The sequence below is a fragment of the Strigops habroptila genome, chromosome 3, assembly GCF_004027225.2.
Source record: "Strigops habroptila isolate Jane chromosome 3, bStrHab1.2.pri, whole genome shotgun sequence".
In the NCBI taxonomy this organism is placed as follows: Eukaryota; Metazoa; Chordata; class Aves; order Psittaciformes; family Psittacidae; genus Strigops; species Strigops habroptila.
The window spans coordinates 55,678,875-55,702,241 of NC_044279.2; the positions used below are offsets into that span (position 1 = coordinate 55,678,875).

Consider the following 23,367-nt stretch of genomic DNA (forward strand, 5'->3'; position numbering starts at 1 on the left):
CTTGTGTCCGTATAAGCTGTAGATTTATACTGCATCATATGTGTGCACTGAGGCTTTCCACAAATGGTAAATTAAAAGCTTCAGAGTGAGGCAGTAAGGGAGTTTTTCTTTTTTGCCTGTTGTTTGGTGGGATGCTGAGATTTGGACTGAACAGATTCGTTTTCGTAAAAAGCATTGGACTTCTGAGGAGATCACAGTTCTGTGTGAAAATGTGAATGTCCCATCCCCAGCTACTTGAGGCTGAAGTAGCAATGTTGTTTTCAGTACTCTACTACAGCATCACTGAGACAGAGTTTGTGTCCTTTCCCATCATGGACCCCTGCCCAACTTTGGAGGAAGACTTGTGGCATTACAGTGAGACTGAGTCAGTAAAAGGACCTCAACTATTTTGTCAGAAGGACTATCCAGTTCCCTTCTCCCCGGTGAACCACAATGTAATTTCCAAAAAGATATATTTAAAATAAAAATAATTCAAAACCTGAATAATTGAAATTATCTGAATTACTGAGTTTGAAAAATCTAAAGCTTTTTAAAGAAAGAAGTGGTCAATTCAAGAATTGTTACAACATGTTACATCAGAGGTCTACCTTGCTCCATTACCATGTCTCTGGCAGCAGCCAATACTGTGTGCTTGGGCAAACACAGCAATCGCCCCAAAGGAAACTCCAATCCTCCAGCGATTTGCAGCTCAGCCTTCCCAACACAGAGGAAAAGTCTTTGACAAAAATGCCCCTCCATGAATTTTACTTCCAGGAATCTGTGCAGCCACTTTTGTAAAGTTGTGAAGTTTTACTGTCTACAATATCCTGTAGCAAGGAACCTCACAGCTTAATTCCCCATCATGTGAAGAAACCCCTCCTTTCTCCTTTTCAGTCTAACCTCTGCTAATTATGCACTTACTAAACATGATTTAATCTTTGCTTACATATTGTCAAGTGAATGCTGAAATAAAATATGCTATTACATCTACTATCATTATCATAGGAGCCAAATACATCACACACAAATGAATCTAGTATAGCAACATCCCTATGAAGCAGCAGGAGTAAAAAGGTTATCTGCATTGGCATTTCAGTTTGCACCATTAGTGCACTTCTGAAGTTAATCTCCCGGTTGTCCCCACCTACTATGCTTTAGTTTATACTGTGGAGGGGTCACAGTAACAGCTGGATTCACCCTAGATGAAACTAAATTAAGAGACATACCAAGAGGGCTCCTAATATGCTCAAGGTTCATTGATGCCCAAAGAAGTGGTGAACTCTCCATCCCTGGCAGTGTTCAAAGCCAGGCTGGACAGAGACGTGGGTGACATGGTCTAGGGTGAGGTGTCCCTGCCCATGGCAGGGCTTTGGAACTGTGTGACCTTAAGGTCCTTTCCAACCCAAACCATTCTATGATTCTATGTTCAGTACTATGGATCAGATGAGACTTTTTTGGGGGAAAAAAAACAACCTATAGGGTCTGTGTGTTTGTGGAGGGTGAACATCAGCTCCTTACCTTCAACTTTCAGTCTCCAGATCTGATCCTTTTACACTTCACTGCTTGCTAGTGTAGACAAAGCCTACACAACTTGCACAAGGCTATAGAAAACATCAAGGGCAGCATGAAAATAAAGCTCAGCCCTCCTGAGCTGCTGCTTACTTCTTTGAGGCATGTAACACAATTAAGTGCCCAGTTACAACCTACAACCACATCCAAACATTTCAGGCTACATGTAGCCTCATACCAGGGTGCACATCCGACCTATCAGAAGCTGAAGTCAGACAAGATTCCCTCCCTCACCCCCCATCCCTCTCCCTATCACATGGACCTGTTCCTCTGATCTTTCCTTCTTTCCCACAGAAAAAGTGCTTTTATTTCTATCAATGAGTTCCACAGTGACCTGGGACAATTCCACCCGCTGGCTTCTGACAAACCAACTTAGTCATGGATGATGATATAATTTGACGAATAATAGGTCAGCAGTGCAAATACTGTGAGGTCAGAAATAATATGGCATGGTGATGACAGTCTCTTCGTGCTGAAAGGATAAGTGGGCAGTATTACTTTTCAAATGAGATTTATTGACCATAAGCTGAATGTGAAGAGGATGCAAGTCATTCCATCAGTAGACTTTCTTCCACTGTTTAACAAGTGATTATTTGCTCTGCTGTGTAAGTGGTTTACAGTTAGTTGAATCATATCATCTTAGTATCTTACAGAATATCAGCATTTCAATTCCTTAGTGCCAGTTGGAGGGCTTATAGCACTGTCAGTTGGCTTCAAGTTTTACATATGTAGTCTCTGGTTTTAGTTTAAGGGGGACTTTGGGAAAGTACAGCATTACTTTCTAGCAAGTTCAATATACTTTATTTTCATGTTCTATCAGGAAAGAACGGTATTTTTAGAAATGCCTTTCTGTAAATACCTTAGTACATACTTACTTATTTGTTACACAGCCAAATTTTGAGGAGATTAAGGCCTAGATTAAAAAAAAGAAATATTGACATACCTAAATATCACAGATAGCTAATCTGTCTTGACTCTTATGACAATCTCACTAGGCATCTGCAGATCTTCGGAAATCTGGCCATGTGGAAAATGGTTTGCAGATCCACAGATCTGTCAGATATTTGCTGGTTTATCCATTTTACCCCCCCACTCCTCACCCCAAGAGTTGGTTTTTTTTTGGAAATAAAAAATAAGGTTGATATATTATAGATGGTCTAATGCATTTAGCATTGTGGAAGAATTAAAAAGAAAGAAAACAGGGGGTGGGGAGAAAGACAAAGCAATTTAGTCATCAATGAAATTCTCTGGTCACAACTAATGGCAATGCTCCATTGGCTTCAGGAAAGCAAATTCAGGCCATGAACCACAACTACCACAGCTAGAAGAGAATAAAAGCATATTGTCTGCGCGAGACATGTGCAGTGTAAATTCAGAGATGGATGCTACTCAGTTATTTTAGCATGTTGCATTTGAGCCAGACCCGGGGCTGCAGTTACCCAAGTGCTCCATATTTGAGCATGAATTAGGTTTCATATAACTTTTACTAGCTGCAGAACAGAGCAGTGCTTGTTTACATCGACACTAGGACTTACACAATATTCCAAAGAGCGTGGCAGGTCCTGAACAGCTGTAGAGAGCAGGGAGGAATAAGACTTGTGTACGCAATTAAATTGCAAAGGAAATTAAATAGGCAGAACATCATTGCCAGGTTGGTATTTAGCCTATAAACAGGCTATAATATACCTGCTTTTACAAACCCCTCCTTCAAGAAATCTGATGTAAACTCCTTAATATACTGCAAATAATTATATTCTTGGATTTCCTTTAATCTCACATATGGGACTTAATCTTGAGTGAGGCACCTGTGGTTTGCAGCTGATTTGTTGAACTCATCTGTATCTGATAGTCCCTGACACAGCATTGTAAATTAGACATGGCTAATTTGGTTATAGCTATGTTTTATCTCTTTTTGTCATGACATCGTCTCTCAGAACAAGCACTATCCTCACTGCAGTTACCTCATCTGTGTTTACTTTTCCAAATGTTCATGATCAGGAGCAGAAGTGAAGGAAAACAAACGTGTTAAACTCCCTGTTTTTCTGTCAAAGCAAGCCTGCATGCTCTCTTCCCAGTCTGGGGATCTGTCAGTAAAATAAGATTTCTTATTCAGACTCCTCTTTTTGACTGAAGTCCTCAAATTCCAGTCAAATGGAGCAGAACAGGATGATCTAGATTTTTGCAAATAAAGCTCGCACCAGTTTCCATAAAGACCCTGATATCAGAATGAGTTCTGTTCAACAGCCTTTTCAGTTACAAACCCTTGCTGGCTATCTGCTTAGATTCACTGAGCAACAGAGATTGCAGATCAAATTGCCTTCCTTCAGTGAGAGTTTCTTCTGACAACACATTAATGGTCTTTATTTATGGCAAGCAGTTTATGTTGTTTCCTGTATTGTTCTATTTATTAATTTTTCTAAAATGTGTCTATGTGTATTTTATATTTTTTAAAATATTCTTATAAAAAAGATGAATGCTAACTGAGACTAATAGAATGACTTAAAAGATGATGAGATAAGTTTCATTCATCCTGAACCATAATCTTGATGTGCTTTCTGTGAATGGGGTAAAAAGAAATATTCATTTAACTCTGCTTTTTCATACATATCAGAAAAATAAGAGGATTTGAGCTTCCTAGCCTGCTGTTAGTAGCTCCCACTGATAGACCCACAAAGATGGATCCCAAAGACCCTCAGAAGTACTTCACACAGAGGTCTCCCTGAGCATAGCTTTGGCAGACTGGGAGGTCCTGTTGGTTTTCTTCTGTCAAGAACCAGCCAAGTGATAGCACCTCTCATTCATATACTGGAGTCTGTGGTCTATAAATAACTCGTCTGATTTACATACAGGTAGCTATCAAATGTGCCTATCATCCGAGCAGTTGCACTAATATTACCTGGCAGCCACTCAACCACTTAGATGTAAACCCACTGGGCTGATATTTCTTTAATCAGATGAAAAAGGGAAAAGCAAACCCATAAGCTGCCAACTCTCCCCAGCTCCTTGTTGAATCTTTCTTTCTACCTACATTACTCTTCCATTTTGGTCAGTTGAACATTTTCAGCTTCTCTGCCCAGTCACTTGTCAGTCTGCATCTTCCATTTCCCAGCTAGGTAAGATAATACTGAAAAATCTTCTCTTCCAGATGTGCTTCATTGTTTATAGAGACCTTCCTCTACAGACAACACCTGCTTTTGCGTATCCTTTCTGAGGAGCATGGCGAGATGATGGAAAACAGCTTTTTTTTTTTTTGTCTACACAACTCTATTTTCCTGTTATCTCCATTAGATTAAACCTCATTTTCCCTTTTACAATAGCTTGTCAACAAATGGTTGTGAAAGCCTATCAGCATGCAGCTGTGACAGCTTTTATTCTGCTGAATTCAGTGGTGAAATTCCTGTTGGCAGAAACTACTGGATCCAGCCCCACATAAATAAAGCCAGCTCTTGACTACTGGAAACAGAAGAGCACCACCAGTTTAGATATGGCCATATCAGCTGTGCCTAACCTGTGTTGTCCTACCAGGACAGGGCCCAGGAGGGCTCAGTGCTCCAGGGTGCCCTGGAGATGGGGTTCAGATGCTGAAATCAGGCAGTTAGTGACAGCCAAGATGCTCCCTGATCTCCACCCTCTTCCAGAATGGTGTGGGTCTCCTAGAAGTCCTCTGTCATATCCTGAGCAACACACAGTTGTCTCTGACACCCTGAAACATCTAAAATGGCACTAGAAGCCCATGGTTAAGCAACTGAATCCCACTTATCAGGTCCTTGCTGAGAGTGGTATTTCTGACTGAATGTCCACCTTCACAACATGTGGTCTTGGGCTCACGTGGAGACAAACAGGACAAATTTAAACAAGACTTTTGATTACCAGTCTGCCTGGGGTCATCGTGGCAGGACTAGGTGGGCTAGCTGAAGGCTATGGGGGGCTAATTCACAGGGGCTGGTACGCTGGGGACGAGCCACTGCAGCTGAGCACTATGAGCGACCAACTCACCAAATTCCCTGGAGACCCCAGACAACTCCTTACAGATTAACAGCTCTGCCTTACTTTCATTTCATAGTCATGTTTCAGGTAGACCTGCACCTCCATCAGTGGGTGTTTCAGACTGAAGAGCTGTTCCAGGGAGCCACTGTTTCCTTATGAGGTGGCTTCACAACATGGTCTCTGGTCTCCCTGGCTGCCGCTGCCTCTTCTCCCTCCAGATGGCTCTGCTGCTTAGTAGTCCTTTGCTTCCCATCCATTCACCTGCAGGAAACTACCTCTCCCAACCCAAAAACGGGTATTTATGTCCTTTTAAAGGCTTCTATCAGTTCAAGAAAAGAAGGACCCAGGGACCAAGATCTGCAGGTGGGAGCTCTGTGCCACAGGGTATTGAGCCCTTAGAGTGGCTCTGCAGGATCAAACCACCCGTTCGGGACCCTCCCTGCTCAGGATATCCCACTACAGACAAAAACCACCCCCCTCAGCAACATGGGTGCTGAGCTGTGTTCTCTGCAGAGCTCAGGACTGCAGAAGCAGCAATTGGTTAATATCGCTTTAGATAGCTTGGGAACCCCCCACTGGTCCTACTTGGCTTGCTATGGAGAAGCCATCCAGACCCCTGCCAGAGCAGCCAAGTAGACAAGGAGCCATGTCTGGTACAGAGGGGACAGTGTGGAGCCAGTGTGGTTTCCCTGTGTGCCTGGTGTTATGTAGAGAGTAAAGGCACAACAAGCTCTTCTCTCTATTACAGTTGCATTCCTCCCCTCCATGGGCTCATGCAGCTACCCTCACCTGCTGCTGGACCTCCGCCCCACCCCAGGCTCTCAACAGTGCACATCTGTCCATGCAGCTCTACCCAGCACATCCCAGCTGGGAGACCAATCCTGTTGGCTTGTATTTTCCGTCCTATCATCAGTAGGAGCATTTTTTCTCCATTTTGCTAGAACATAACTGACCGCCATGGAAAAGAGGATGAACCAGGTGGTTTCCAGTCCATCTTGCCAACCCACTGCCTCCATGTTTCAGAGGAGATGGGGTTCCAGAGAAAGGGGGCATGAATTTTGCTGCAGAGATCTGCTCTTCTCACTCTGCTCTCCTTACAGAAAGGGTCCTGCAGAGGCAGTTACTAGACCAAGTATTGGCTACAAAACCACCACTGAAGAGGACGATCTCTGGATCCCACCTCAATTGACCCCTTGTCCCTGTTCAGAGTCCTTCTGCCGCTGCCTAGGTAAGCCCATCTCTAACCTAGACGTGGAGCTCTGTTTCAGCTCCTCTCTAACCCTGCCACAGTAAGCTGGGAACCATCTAACCCTGCCTTAGTAAGCCATTCATCTGCAGATCTGGGAAAGCTTGTGGGTTTTGGGGAAAAAAAAAGCAGCTCATTTTGTCAATGCCGTTCAATGAGAGAAATCTTGCAGCCACCCACGCCTATCAGCTAACTGTGCTTGGCCAGACATCAGAAAGTCAAGCCTGAACCACTGACAATTTTGGTATAACCTTTGCCTAGGAGGAGCTCAAGAAAGCCCACATGTTTTCAGATTGCATTAATGCCTGCTTCTTGGCTTGCTAACACAGATGCTTTCCTGCCTCTATCTGCCCATCTCATCAATATAACCTTCACAGGGTATCTGTCTGACATGGAGGCAGCAGCTCTACAAACATGGAGGCTTATGGGGGCAAAACACCTCACTTCTGTTTAACTGAGGCATCAAGAGCTGAAATACACTTTCCATGTTCCCAGCTGTTCACATCTGAGAAACTTACAGAGGGGGAGGTCAGGTATGAAGCTTGCTCAGCTTAAGGGTAAAAAAGAATTGTATTCCCAAACATTTACAGAGAGATCAGCAGCCAAAGGTACATGAGTTTGGAAAGAACAGATTTGCCTGCATGTGTTGAAGAAATATCACTAAGTCTCACATGTATAATTAAAGACAAAATAAAACTCACTTTTACTGAAGAAGCAAAGTTTACTATGACCTGTTAACTAATGGGGTCCGAATTAAAAAAAAATATGAAATTTAGTGGCTGCAGAGGAGGTCTCCATCAAAAGTGAAGCTCATCATAAGTTGAAGGCTACAGAGTCCTTTTTTCCTTATGTTTTGGGCAGTTGTTTTACAAAGTACTTTGTATTCTGTTGATACCACAGATAACCTGATGCTTCCTGGTAGAGCTGGACAAATGGTCACCAGCTCGATATGTACAAATGTACAGCAATTTTTCCACTTTGGAAGGGAAAAAAACATTCTCTTCTAATTTCTAAGTACTAGACAGCTGGCCACAGTTAAAGCACCATCTCGTACTTTCTGGTTAGCCTTAGTTAAACACATATTTGTAATTTTCAAAACCTAAACTGTAGTTATGGAGTTATGATGGTATCCATTACACTGGTGCTTTTTTATCATTATTACAACTTCTGCCCAAAATGTTGGCAGTATTAGGACAATTCAGCAGCATGTAATTTAACTTACCTCACATCCAGACTTGAGGGTGGTCCCTCTGATCAGGTCACTGATGGGACAGGTTCAGAGAAAGTTGCTCTTGCCTTTACCAGGGTCAGCCTGACTAAAGAAACCCAAGAGCATTTCTCTTTTATCAGCTCTCCCCCACCATCACTGCATGACCTGCACCAGATCTCACTCAGGTGAGAACCGTCAGCTAATGGCAAAACAAAAGAGCTAATCACCATCTCAGCAATTAACCTGCAAAGGTCACTCTGCAAGAATTGCTGGGTCAAGATATTTATCATCTGTGGTGTCAGATATGATACAACTGGCTTTCTTTCATGTAATTTGATTTTTTAATTGTTTTTTTAATTTAAATGATGTGAGGGAATCAATTTCCATCAAAGAAATACCAACGCTGGACTTAAGCTAGGTGTGATCATAAAATAGCCATGCTTTGCACTTGTGGGATCTCCCTTGCAGGAGGGAAAGGAAAGTCCCAGCTTGCTTTGGTTCAAAGGCCCAGGTCTTCTGATGGGACAAGTCAGCCAGTTGCCTTTTACCACAGGCAGACCCTAAATGTCTTGTAATGCACCAAGAACCTGATCGTGACATGAGTTTGTGGACCCCCTGTGTGGCCTCTTTTCCCATAGGGACTGACAAAGTACCATCCCAAATGGGAATATCTTACAAAAGAAGGGGTTTGAGTCTTCTCTATTGCCCTATGCTTCACATTGGCTATTGCACTTTGAAGTGATGAGGTACCTGGATTTAGTTGTACAAAATAAGTTTAAAAGAGGGTGGCCATAAAGTGTCCCATGCAGGTGTCCATCCTGGTTTGCTCTACATGTGATTCAGAGTGCCATGGTAAAACATTTGGGGTGTGAATGCATGGTGTGACTCTGTCTGCAGTGAGTCCAGGATAGGTTTTCTTTCTGCAAGCTCTTCAAGACGTCTCTTTTGGGTCTAGTGGATGTGTTTAACTCCAGTTGCTCAGTTAAGAAGTAAACACTCAGTGGTAGAAGAAAATAAAAAGATGGACACAGAGAGTGAAAATAAGGAGAGGGAGAAGAGAATCCAATAAAAGTAAAGGGAGAGGAAAAAAAAGGATGAAATAGGATAAGGTGAAAGCAAAAAAAAAAGGGCTCATTACAGAACAGATAGCGCATTCTTAGCCACAGCCAGAATGAAAAATCTTTCATCAGATCAATGGCTTTGGAGACTTGGTGGGTGTACGTTATGTCTCTCTTGTCTAGTAGCAGCAATTTCCACGCAGCCTCACACCTCCTGTGCTCACCACAGGCAGCAGGGAACAAAGACGCTCAGAAAGCAGGAGTGCTGTTGGGAAGGGCTTTGGCATTCCTTGCTGTTGCAGAGCAGGGAGGACCACTTGAATCAGACCAGATGGGTAATTTGAGGGAAGGGCGTCCTCCATAGGCAGGCGGGGAGCCCCGGCAGGATGGGCAGGAGCCGAGGTGTGCAGAGGGCAAGAGAGGGTATGGGACTGCCCGCAGGCAGGTTTGGAATCTCAGCCAAACTCGGGGTCCTGAGGTGTAAATCAGATTCTGGTCCCTCTCGCTTTCCTTAGGAGAAACGGTATTGCTTAACGAATGGCTAAGCACATGCTGGACAAACAGAAGCGGCTCCAGCATTTTTATTAAAACTGTTCACTTCGGACTTAGCCAAGAGAGGACAATCAAGTGCTATTTTTGAGCGTGACTGACTGCAAGCCCTTGGAATGAGCATGTCTAGGAGACCTCAGCTGGCATCTTTTAAAGAGCCAGCAAAAATCCCAAGTAAGGGAAGGGAAAGATTCCTTTTTTCTTTTCAGAAAAAATGCCTTTTCACAAATCCAAAGGAATATGTTTAATTAGTTCTGGCTGGGTGCTAAACATACTAAAAACCAAAAGCAAAGCAGCAGCCAATGCACCCAGACTTGAACCTTGCTATAAAACACAAATACCTTTCAAAGAAGAAGACAGAGTATCAGGACAGTAGGTATGCCCACAGTAGGAAAAGATTGCAGAATGCTGTTGAACAAGGATTTTTATTTTCTCAAAAATTATAAATAAATAAATAAATAATAGAAGCATAGAATGGTTTGGGTTAGAAGGGATCTTAAAGATCATCTAGTTCCAACCCTCTGCCATGGGCAGTGACACCTTCCACGAGACCAAGTTGCCCAGAACCATATCCAGCCTGGCCTTGAATGTCTAATGCTAAGGATCACATTTATTTACTCCAATTCTACTGAATTCCAACAGGTCTGTCTCAAATTCTGCTTGGAAATACCATGGATTCAGTTTGAATGCCTCAAAATAAGTTACTTTGCTGTCCTTAGCATCATTCGCTTATTTTTGAGATGCACTAGATCATTACACAAAAAGTAGATAAAAGTACAGGTTTTCCACCATGTGGATATTTTTCCTGCTGTTTTTTAAAATAGTATCCTCACAATTCACTAGCAAAAAAAGTTAAATGGAAAGGATATGGGGGGAGGGGGAAGGATTCTACATTAACTCTTACTTTTGTACTGATATAGCACATGGATCGTATACAAAAGGCAAGATCATTTTCCAGGTGCTTTACTATCTCATCTCCTTTAGACAAGACAAAACGCAGACAAGGCACTTACTTCAAGCAAGCTGACATCCGTCAGTCATTCTGCCATTTCTGTGGAAGAAGAGCAAGCAACATTTTACGTTCACAAAAGCTCTCTGAAATAAGTCACCGTGACATGATGTAAGGGGATGTGGATGAATCTGTGTTCATCTGACACATACAGCATGGCCAGACCCTGAGCCTGGTACATACGCAGGCTGCTGCAAGCAGAGAGTGTGGGACTTCCCAAAGAGGTATCCTTCAGAGAGCCCGGCTGTCAAGGCATGAAGGGCCTACAGGGAGCTAAACAGGGCACATCTGGCCACCAAACCTGGTGTGCATTGCCCACTTGCGTGTGGGCTCTCAAAGGCCAAAGCATCTCATGCCGTGTGACACGGCATGCTTTTCTCTTTTTGCAGAGAAAAAGCAAGGGGCATCCCCACAGGACACTTGGCTTTTGACTTCACTTGGAATTAAGCTAAAGTGGTTGATGTTTCCCTCTCAAAGTCCTTATGGTGCTATTGAGCGGTTGCTTACAGGGGATTTATAAACGAATTATTGCCACTGTGCAAGTCACTCTTGCCTCAGCAACCTGTAAAAGCAGTTTCTCTGACTTGCCTCATCTCTTCCCTCTTCCACTCTTCAATTTCTTCACTACCATCAGATTTATTTGCTCATAATGGCACCTGAGAGAGTACCTAGTCCTGTCACAGCCCTGAATGCACCCATAACCTCTAATTATCACATCTAACCTGTAATGTCCATTCTCTGGAACCGTCTCCTGCAGCCACTTCCCTACGCTCCTCCTGAGGACTTGGCCATCACTGCTCCAGGCCAGCTCTGATGTGAGTTGGCTCAGTGATGCGGAGCTGGTCACTGTGAGAAAGTGGTGCGAGGAAGGGCTGCCAGAAGCCTCAGCTGTGCCCTGCACACATCGATTTTGGAGCTGCACTGCGGCCCTCAGCCTTGGTCCTTACCTGAGCTGTGCTCCATGTGTGCTGTGCCCAACCATGTAAACCATGGCCAACTGCCACTCTCCACAGCCTGGGCTTGGAGCAGCAGTGTGGGGTTTTCCAGGCCAGGTTTTAATGTCTTGGATTCAGCTGGCCAGTGAATGCATCAAACTGTCAATGAAGATTAGTGTCTTGTTCAAAAAGGGTATCACCTGGCAGCGTATTAAACAGGGACAGTACTAAGTGTGTCACCCTTACTTTCTGATGAAATAAACTTTACCCAATTTCCTCTAAACCTGGAATTTAACAGGAAAAACTCAGCTTCCCCTGGCTTATCTGTTACAAGCAATTACTCCTGACTGGACACCTAAACCTGGAATTTAACAGGAAAAACTCAGCTTCCCCTGGCTTATCTGTTACAAGCAATTACTCCTGACTGGACACAGTCTAGACTTTGCAGCAATTTAATGAGAAGTTTGAGGTATACATGACATAAAAATGGCTCTATATGCAACACACCTATTGCAAAGGGAACTGATCCTTTGTTTAACTTCTGTGAAGGACTACCTACCTGGGAAAGGCTATCCCACAGCATCCCTGTGGTGTGTTTCTTGTCCGGTTGTATTAGTGATCTCGCTAGTATGAAGAGCAAGAGACTTGGGAGATGAGCTGTCAAGCTCAGACGAGTAAGGTAAAGGCAATATGGTTATGGCATGAACACCTTCCCCATTCCAGCAGGTGTGAATTGCTCCTCAGGCATCAGGATTTCTTATTCTAAAGGGCCTATGTAGCAAGCCACACCTAATACATATGTATACACAATTTTCTTATGCAATATGGATTAACACCACTTCAGAATACAGAAAAGTCACGTCAGCACCCCTGTAAAAGCCTTTCATGGAATACTAAATCCAAGCTGCTGAAACATTGCAAGAGGATCGCCAGAGGCTATCATTCACAGGGAATGTTTTTAAAAGCCCATGCTCTCTTTTTCTGCCACAGCTGGCACCTACTATTTTCTACATCAACAACAGTTTCACAAACAGACCAAAAACAGAAATGCTCCCTTAGAAAATAAAGACATCAAGATCACATTGACTGTTCAGCAGAGCATATTCTCTGTGTTCAGTGGAACAAACAGTGTATTTCTACCAACACTCACTCCTGGAAGGAGTTTTCTTCACAGTGACACCTACATACCACCTGATGTAAAGCAGGTGGTGTTCAATTGGTGACTTTGTACCACTCTCCAGAATTAGATATTAAATAATAACTGCATTCACTTCAGTTACCAGTATGCATGTTTTTAGCTGGCTTGAAATATGGGCTGCCATCCACATACACTTGCTAATTCATTTACATATCATTACAAAGAATTACTGTATTCAATCTAGAAACTGTTTTAATTCCATTATACCGGCATGGATGTAAGGACACAGGCATTGAGCCTGCTTCCAGAAGTGAAGTCTGTCACATGTTGGGGACACTGGTTGTAGTTTGCTGTGCTCCAGAAGCCACCTGGGGCCATGCTTTTCACTCCATCCCACACTGTACAAGGCAGGAGATTTCATCAGGGCCAGGTTCACAGCACTCACGGATTGCATGTGTTGAGGCACAGAAGCAGTCATGAACTGGATGGCAAAGCAGATGCTGTATTTTTCACTGGCCAAACTCAGGCATAGTGTGATTTTGTGGTTGAGACAGGAACACATTAGTGCTGCAAAAGCTCCAAATAATGGAAGTACTCACAGTGCTGACAAGCAATTTGCCATGTTGGGGTGTTACACTCAGTCTCCAGCAGCTTCCAAGACTTATCATACACTAGTTAGGACAGCTACCCTGGAAAGGCACACAGCATTTCTTTCCAAATCATGAAATAACATTTGTCATCACTGCACCAGCTTATCATGTGTGGAATGTACTGATTCGAACACTGTTATGAAACATGTTTGTTCTTCATTACTATTGTCCTTGGCTGCTGTGCCCTCCCTCTGTAAAAGGAGTAAATATGCTAGGATTACATACACTATGTTATTTCGCCTTCTCAATCTGCTAATACATTACAGATCCATCAAGAAGTGTTTTTAATCTGAAGAAGTAGTTCAGTCTATCAGCAAATTGATCTGAAATATTCCTGGCTTGTTATTATTTCATTTAACTAAATTATTCAGAACCGTATATGTACACTGAATGCTTACTCAGGCAAACTGTCCTAATCCCACTAGAAATAACTCTGAGGCAATTTTTCGTGCCAGAAGACCTGTCCTAAAAGCAGCCCCTAGACACACAAGAAATTTTCCCGTCTATGCAGGGTGCCTGACTTTTGGCAGAACAACTTGAGAGCTGTTGCTCCTCCCATTGGGAATCTCGCTGGCACCTATGAGCCTTTGCTCATTCAATTTTTGTCCCTCCATACTCATCTAGTGTCGAATGAGATAGTTTATCAGGTAAATTGAGCCTATGTAGTATCTGTAATTGTGTGTTATTATTATTCATTCTTTTAATGGTGTGCAATTTTATTTCCAAGGCACGTGATATTGTTCTGTGTATGACTGAGCAGATGACTCTTAAAAAGCAGACTAATGAACACACAGTAGCCTGTACTTGTTCTCATTGTTTTCTTCTAAATACTCATTCACTAGTGATTCTGTTTCTCTACAACTGATTTGAACTTAGATCTAATCAATCCAAAGAGAGAACAGCAAAAGAAAAGCCCTCAAAGTGAATGCATCTCAGTGACAGTTTCATAAGCACATTCTCCCACTTGAACAGCTTTAATGATTTGCCAATAAAAACTACAAATAGTTGTACTTTGCTCCATTTACAACAAATCAAACTTTATTGTTACAGGTTTGGATGAGAGAAATATTTAATCTTTCCTATCATTACTGAATTAGCTAGTTTTTCTATGCTGATCTATTAAAAGCTAAGCCATGTCACAGTGACCATGGCACTAAACACTCTTTAATTTTATTATACACGAAACATTAAATCATTTACCAGATCAGTGTTCTCATATGACATCAGGACTATTTAAAAAGCTGTTTGCAATTTTCAATTACTTGGGACAATGTAGGAAAGCAGGTTTCCAGGAAGTAGTGGTAATCCTTCATCTATCCTATTTTTACTCAAAAATGCAGACAGAATAAGGGGAGAGGAGTGTGTCTGGTGTGTGGTTTCTCCTTTGCAGAAAGGAGAAATTTGTAAATTAGTTTGTTCATCAGTTTGATCCTAAAGTTAGATTTCTGTCCCAAAGTTCTTTCCACTGCAATTAAATAGCATTTACAGAGGAAATAAAGGATCAAAAATCAAAGTCTAGAAAATCAGATGGAAACAGTTTTTGTATTTTTGGTACTAAGGCTACTTAATTTTCTTACATCGGCAAGAAAAATGAGTTGATGATATGAAGGAAGTTTTTCATTCTTCTTTTTTAGGACTCTGTTAGCATAATAGAACATTTTACTTTCCAATCTAAATCAGAATTACATTGGCTAGTAATCCCTGAAGTTGACAGAAGCTCTTGGAATCTGGAGTTCTCCAAAATCTCCATCAGCTGAATGATGGCCACATGCTACAAATATATCTGCTTTGCATCATTTGTCTACAGAAATATGTCAACTATTTATTGAAATCATAAGGACTGTAGAGGTAGCCACATACAACACTGAACACATTTTAAACTGATGGCATCCTAAAACCCAGGCTATGTATGGGGTCAGGATGCTCTGTAAGTATGAGGGGAACAAACACCGTCAAGAAGGTATCCTTCAGACAAATTTGATTTATGAAAATGTGTTCTAAAATCTTATTTTACAGAGTAAGAATCCTGCAAGCAGAGAAGCTTCCCTGACACAGATAATGGAATGAAGACTTCTGTATGTATGCAGCAAAGTTGCTATGGTCTTTTATTTGCAATGGATCAGAGGGGATGATCTTTATTATTCTTCTTCAAAGATCATTCAGGTTAATGGAAAGATTCCCTTAAGCTTCAGCTTCAGGGGCTTTTATATAAAAGGAAGAGACAAATGCCTAGTGCCAGTAATGACCAATGAAATAGAGGACTCTTTTGCATGGGGAATGTGTATATATACATTGACTTATTTTGCTTACAGGAGATATATCATATATTTTTTCTGGTAAGCAGAAACCATAACATACTTCTGAGTATTTCCCATCTGACTTTCTTTATTTCCTTATATCTTAACAAACATAACAAACTGAAACATGGAGCTATTTATTTTCTGTTCTGTGATAAAAAAGATACATTTCTTTGATGCCCAGAAAATACATTAAACATTCATTTATTTGTGAGAATTTCATTATATTATTACATATGCCTTAGTTTGGTGCATAGGAACTGTGCAGTTTAACATGCTAATTTTCTTACCAATTTTAAAAAGGTATGGAGCTTTACTCTATAATAGACAGGAGGTACAGGTCTGAGTTTCCCATGTATTGCTTAGTACAGATGAGATTGGAATTTAAGCAATATGCTTTATCCTTGTAACAGGTTACTTTCAGTGAGAGGTACTTGTTTAATTAGAATCAAACATAATCTTACAATCAAATAATATGTAAAAAAAGGAGTATTTTTTTAATATGTGCAATAGCTTGTTAGTCTCTTACTATTTCTGATTCTTTTTGCATTTCCTCCTGTAGCCGTAGCTGGGTGGCATTTTTTAAATATCTTGGCTAAACTTTTCAGAAACTATTAGTAATTCTGTGTACCTATTCAGAGTTATCCTATTGGGGACCGAAAGCCAATATTTAGCACTTTCTAACAACCTGACTCCTTCAAGGTAGTTAATACTGAGGTGAAATTACTAATCCTTACCAAACTTCTTCCATCCAAAGACACCATATATTCATTCCAATGAACTCTGATATCTGTTTTGTTCCACATCTTCAGTCACTCTAGTTTTCTGGCCAAGAAGCAATAGTTAAGATCTGCCTGAACATTTAGAAAAGTTTAAAATTTCACTAGGCAGCCGAGCACTTTTACACACTACTTATTTATACAGACAACTACATCAGGCTCACTTAAATTTCTCCACCTTAAGTCTAATCAACATAATAGCTTGTTATTTGTCTTAAACTATAAACCAAATATTTAAAACAAAACAAAACAAAACAAAATGCTATGGGGTTTTACAAACAAGTATATGACATAATAGTTTGTGGTAATGATTTAGGATGGAGCGGCTCACTTGTCTGGGAATTTAAACACTCTCTCAGAACCAGTACTCAGAGACAAAGATGTGAACATTGACGATGTTACGATGAGATACCACTCCACCCATGACGTAGTTCATCTCCAGCTTCAGGATGGCATGGAAAGGTCCAACAATGGGCCTTACCTGGCGAACTACACCTGTTGGGATAGAAATAGGTTTCTGAGATTAGTAGGAGAATCAGATGGGTTTGGATGAGCTACACTCCCTTTTGTTTTCGGTATAGCTGATGAAAAGTTGGATCCACAAAGAGCTTGCAAGAAAGCTTGCAAAATAAGAATAAAATACAATTTTTAAATCAAAACACCTTGAAGAAGATCTAGAAAGAACACTGAAATGCTGCTAATGCAGAAAAACTATATATTCTGAAATTAGTAGTATTTATTTTTACCTTTTATTTAGAGACAGAAATTCTGTAAGCAGTCTGCTTTTAAGTAGGATGTAAGAAGACTTTCCCTAGGTAAGGCAGCACACACATAGCCCTGAGGACTACATATGCACGCACACCTTGGACCGTGTTGAAAACCACATGTCATTTGGAACAGTAGAAATTAGTTGTAATGCAGCAGTAAACCGAACATTTTCCCTATGAACATCAGATGACACTCATCTGTGAATTGTTAGCGTGGACAATCCCAGAAGTTTAATGAGGAAAGGCGGACTATCACAGCATCTGTTCCTGTGTCATTCCTCACATGGATGGTGGGCATTCCCTCACCAACATCAGGGCTTGATAATGAGGAAGGAGTAGCAAGGGAGAAGTGAGCTCTGTCTTTTAGGGCTCTAGTCCTTTTATTTGCTTTATACAGAGGAGCCCCAGTGCCGGGATGCAGCAGGATGAGGACTGCTGGGGGCTGAGAGTGGTGAGGTCCTCAGGGAGGTGGCAAGGCAGGGCTTCTCCAGCCAGGGCTTGTCCCACCACTCCAGCCAGGCAGCAGGGCATGCCAAGGGGCAGACAGGTTTATCCAAGGGCCCAGATCACTGGCCAAGTTCATAGTGATGATGCTGGGCCAAAGTCAAACTGTGGAGGCAATGTGTGGGTCAGGGTCCAGAACAAGAGGACATATGGCTGTGATAGAGCTGGAGACAAGCCCTCTTCCAGCACTGCTCAGGGAGGGGCTGAAGCTGAAATGGGGCTCCTGGTCTCTGGGCAGCGTGAGGGAAAGGATCCGGGGAAGGTCCATCTGAGCCATGAGGTCTTACAGGTGCCTTCACACAATGTGGCTAAACAGAATACTGTTAAAGTTTCAGACCTGTGCAAGAGAAAGTCCACAGGAGCTTTGCCATTGACTCCAAAGGATCAAGATCAGATCATAAACATGTTCTCACTTCATGGTCGTTTTCTAGGTCTGGTGTCACAGAGCAGGGAGCTACCAAACATCTCTCGTCTGAAAGCATGTATCCCAAAAGTCAAAATCACATAAACCTGAGGTCAGCCAGCAGGCGCAGGCAGTCTGGTGGAAACCCCCTTCCTCAGGCACCTCCTTCTGACAACTGACTTATCTGGCAGGGTGTTTGATTCAGAAGGAAATACACAGTTTAAGAAAGGATTATTTAAGATGTATTTCTTCTGCATGCTTCACAAACAGGCAGCACACCAGTGCCTTCCCAGAGTCCCAGATGAACTCCTACAGCAGTGCCCTACAAACACATTGGCTTGAGATCTGATGGGAGAGATAAATGTTTGCTTATGCAGGCTGTCAGCACCTTCTTCTAAGGCAATGATGACATTTCAGTTTTTTCCTGGTTAAATACTAACTAATGTCTTCAGCATGCAGTAAAATTGCAAACTTTTCACCACATTCGCTTTGCTTGCCATGTTTGGGGAATACATTTTTTAGCATCCTTCCCCCTACAATTTATATGTACATACATACATATATATGTACTTATTTATTTATTTTATCGTAGTTTTCTTGGCTACTCTCCTGCACATTATAAAAATGATCCAGCTTGGCAGATGATATACTGAAAAAGAAAAGCCTAGCTAAAATTGCCCTCCCTTTAGGGTAGCATTTAAAGCATTTTGCTAACAGCACATCACATTATTGCAGGCACTGCTTTAACTGACAACCATGGAAACACACAGCATTGGAATCACTTGGTACTGGCAAGCTGTTTAACCCACCCTGTTAGCGGCTCATGCATTGATCACCAAGCCTCTGATGGCAAAGGTTGCTGTTTCCATTTAGCAATCTTTTTATAGCGCTCTACACTTTCTTGCTCTACCCTGCTAGAGTCTACTCTAGCCTAGAAGTGGGATTGCAAATCATGTTTTTTTCAGACGTGATGCCATTCTACTGAAGGTAGTTTATGCCATAGTGTGGCATCTATCTATACATTATTGACACAGCATTTAAAGAAATTAGTAACTTTCTTATTCTTGTTTGGATGCATTCTGCTAATATAACATTTATTTTCAAGGTGGAAGAGGCAAACACACTATGATCCATGTGGCAGTACTTTTCCACACAGTTCTCTTGCTGCAGTTTTAAAATCTAGCCTAATAATGGTCTGAGAAGTGAATGCTGCACATGTTAAGACAGATACATCAAAGCAAGAAATTGAATGAATGCACAAAGAAACAATAAAGCTATACTCTCACGATACTTATTTATCCAGTGTGTTGCACCAATGTCCTAGACAGTGCTGAAATGACCACCAGTGCAAAAGAACTACTTTCCTTCCTCTCCTACTAAATAAATAAGATAACTCAGATGGGTTTGCACTTATACATGTGTATAAGAATGCAGTCATTCTAAATGCACAGAAAAAAAAAAAAAGAGTAAGAATAAAACCATGATATGTTCTACTGGACAAAAGCATATGGCAGGTTTTCAGTTCCTGGCAGATTTACTCACTGCAAGCTGCTTTTTTCCATTTAATGAAAAGGGCTAAAATGGAAAACCTGAGTTTTTCTCCACCAAACTCAAGGATAAGTGAGGGTGGAAACAGTGCAATAGCAAAGCTGCTCAGAGCTTGAAACGTGGCTACATGTTTATCCAGTTCCCAGAGATCCTGCTGCAGTAGTCCTAGGATTTGTCCCAGGAACAGTGTCAAAGACTTCCTGCTATAATGTGTCACTGCCTTTTGATGCTACCTGTGTCTAATTCTCTAATGTCTCGTGCCTTTCATGTCAGGTATGAGCGAAGTGCAGCTATTCTAGACCCAGGCAAAGCCAGCAGTACCTCATGCCTACTTCCACAAACAGATGTCTTCTTTAAAAAAAGCTTGAGACTCATGCCTGGTACGTGTAATTCACATACATGGCTCAACGCATCAGCCAATATCTCAAGAGCATTTAGCACAGGACACATTTGAAGATGCCATGTGGAATAATTCTGGATGTTTTTAAGCAATGTGGATTTATCAGTTACTGCAACGTTTTCCTAAGCATGTTGTTCCACTATGCCTTTTGGCAGACTACTGCTGGGCCCAGATTTGTGGTCTGGCATCCTTCAGCATTTATAGCTGAATATTAAGTATAAAAGGATACTTTATAGTAATAGGAAGGTTACCATTTTTAAATGCACTGAATAGTCAGAATCACTGACTGCTTTTTGATCTCTATTATACCAGTCTGAATCCAAACTAGCTGGATGGAGCCACTCAGATTTGACATGGGGAAAACTGCAGGTTGGGACCTGGTCCTGGATCACTGTAGCAGTACACGCTGTCCTGTGAGTCAGTCTCTGTAAGATGCCAGGAGAACAATGGTGTTGGTCATTAAATGACCTTAAAATACAGGGCTCTCAAATACTGCCATCAGCTAGTCCTCTCTGGTACCAGAGCTCCAGACTCTGCAGTTGGTAAATGGGGTAAGTTTATTTAAGCAAGTTCACCTAAATCCTTTTCCAACAAAATTAGATTTCAGCTAGGTTAGCATATTGCACACACACACACACAAAATAATCCCAAAACAAACAGGGGAATATTTATCTATATTAAAGCAGGGTGAATCACTGATAATAACTGAACAAGGAAATTCGTACTGCTGCTGAATCCCATGTGCCAGGCAATACTGAGCTTCTCTGTTGTCTTGCCTACAGGCACATCTATGCAAGCAAGTGCTTTTACCCTCCAGTTTCATGTGCTGCTGTTGCTGTTTATACTCTTCAGTTCATAATCTGTGACCCAAACACAGACTTAACCTACAGAAAACCCTATGTGTCACAGACTACTTTCCATCAGCACACCTTTGTTTGGTTTTGCTTTTTGTTAACTGAGCGCAGATGTTATTACACGTCCCAAATCTGCTTGGGTATCTTCATGGTTTGCTGACCTCCTTTCAGAAAACAGTGATAAGGCTTCTTTTTCTTGCACACTTTGCCCTTATTGTAAACAGGATCTACACCAATCCTTTCCATCTGCTGATCTGTGTAAGCAAAGAGCCTTGGCTTGAGAAGCAGTAAGTTTTTGGATGTCACAGTTATTTCTGCAGTGATAGTCAGACCACGGCCTGGAACTTTTAGAGCTCTGTAATGAATACACTGAGCTACCCTCTTGCTCCGTTTCTTCTTTCATGTTTCATATTTTGATTTTGTCTAAGGTAAAAGTATGTACCATGCAAGGTGAAGACATTAACCTAAATAATATATAATACTCATTTACAAGTGAGAATAATAACAACAGCCAACAATCTTAGAGTTGCTGTCACTGGATTACTGAGGCTTTGCTTATCAAAGGAGATGAGATAAATAAGATAGCAAGGCTAATATTGTTAATCTTCCCAAGCCTTTCAGCAGAATTTCTGTTGTTGTAATCAGATAGAATCATAGAACAGTTTAGGGTGAGAAAGACCTTTAAGATCATCAGCCTCAACCGTTAACGTGGCACTGCCAAGTCCACCACTAAACCATGTCCCTAAGAGCCAGATCTACATGCCTTTTAAGTACCTCCAGGGAAGGGGACTCAACCACTTCCCTGGGCAGCCTGTTCCAATGCTTGACAGCTCTTTTGGTGAAGAAATTTTCCTAACATCCAATCTACACCTCCCCTGGTGCGACTTGAGGCCATTTCCTCTTGTCCTATTACTTGTTATTTGGGAGAAGAGATTGACACCCACCTCACTGCAATGTCCTTTCAGGTAGCTGTAGAGAGCAATAAGGTCCTCCCTTGAGCCTCCTTTTCTCCAGGCTGAACAACTTGAGTTCCCTCAGCCATTCCTCATAAGACTTGTTCTTTATATGCCACAGGTATTCCTTGGCTTGTCTATACCTCTTCAAGATATCATTACATTTCTCTGCTTTGAAATATGTCAGACCCTCGGGCAATTCACCTCTGTGTCTGGTTTCTGCTTGTATTTTTGCGTTAGGCAGTTGATTTGCTAAGAAGCTCTATTTTGAATTTAGGAGAAACACTGCTATTTTGTTACCATATTAATCCATTCTGGATGACAAGTCCTCGCATTATCATTCATTAATATCTTGTTTCCAGAAATCCAGACTCCTAATTTTGACTTCTGTGCTAAGCTCAGTGCTCAGTACAGTGAAGGAGCACTTGCAAAGCTCATTAAAGTACTTAAACCCCCGTAAACAATTTTCTTTTCTTCTTCTTTTTTCTTCCTTTTTTTTTCTTTTTTTTTTTCCCCACTGCTAATCACAAAATCTGCAGCAATTACACTTGCAATGAATCTGGGTCATTGTGTTCCTTACACCTCTTGCTGAATATTGCATTTGCATTTTCTCTAGAGAAAGTTCCTCTAACAGGGATCGCCACAGTTTGCCTGAAAGCAAAGCAGAACTAAAGAAGCTTATTTCCACACTGCCGCTAGAAAAGGCTGTTTTGGGTTGGTAGTGGGGATATGTGATTTTATGTTTTCTGTTCCACAGGTGAAGGTGACAATATTTTCCACACGGATTGATTCTTGAGTCTAGTCAAGTATTTAAATCTGTATCATCATAAGAACACAGTACAGACACAAATTGCATGCATTCCTCAAAAAGAGAGACTCAGATAAACCTAAATTCTAAGGACCGCCCCCAAAAAATCTGAGCAGTATTAGCAGAGCAGGCAAGGAATCAGAGGCTTAAGGGAGGGTCAGCAAGGACAGCTGATTATTGCAGACCTGTATCTGATGATTGCTGGAAGACGGGATGTGCTGAAGTAAACCTCCTCTTGCCTCACCTGCATATGCAGGCATATGCCTTTGTGGATATATAAACAATCCAAACTACTGCCAAATCAAAAGTTGTTCTTCCAGATAGCCCATGGGCTGTGCTCAGGAAAATATAATAAACACAGTTATCAAAAATGTGACCAATTCCCTCAACCACATTTCAAGTTTTGTGTTAAGTAACAAGCACAAGAGACCTTTTTCTCTTACCACCTACACATCTTTTACCCCATACATAGGGTTACAGCTATATTGTTTTGTTCCGGTCATCACGTGCCAAAGGAGAGTAACAAAACCACTTTTTTTGTTTTCTTTTTTGCTCACAGCAAGCACACAGTCTCCTTTCTGTGATTCTTCTCTGGTGGCAAGTTAACAAAGAGACGTGGCTTTTTACTATCAGTTGAATCCATAAGTATTGCCCCATTTTCATTAGTGCAAGACTTCACACTTACCTTTACAGGCAAGTACTAATTTGGCCAGTTTTTCTAGGA

The 23,367-nt window shown here is 41.6% G+C and overlaps 1 protein-coding gene across 1 annotated transcript in view; it reads right to left on the reverse strand.

Annotated features, from left to right (window-relative positions):
* Positions 1–14,348: 14,348 nt before the first annotated feature.
* The window catches only part of FBLN1 (fibulin 1), an 83,307-nt gene continuing 74,288 nt past the window's right edge, over positions 14,349–23,367 (reverse strand). Inside the window, exon 17 of the mRNA XM_030479879.1 lies at positions 14,349–16,901. Coding sequence (XP_030335739.1) covers positions 16,762–16,901 — 140 coding nt within the window. The 3' untranslated portion in view covers positions 14,349–16,761. The remainder of the gene's footprint in view (positions 16,902–23,367) is intronic.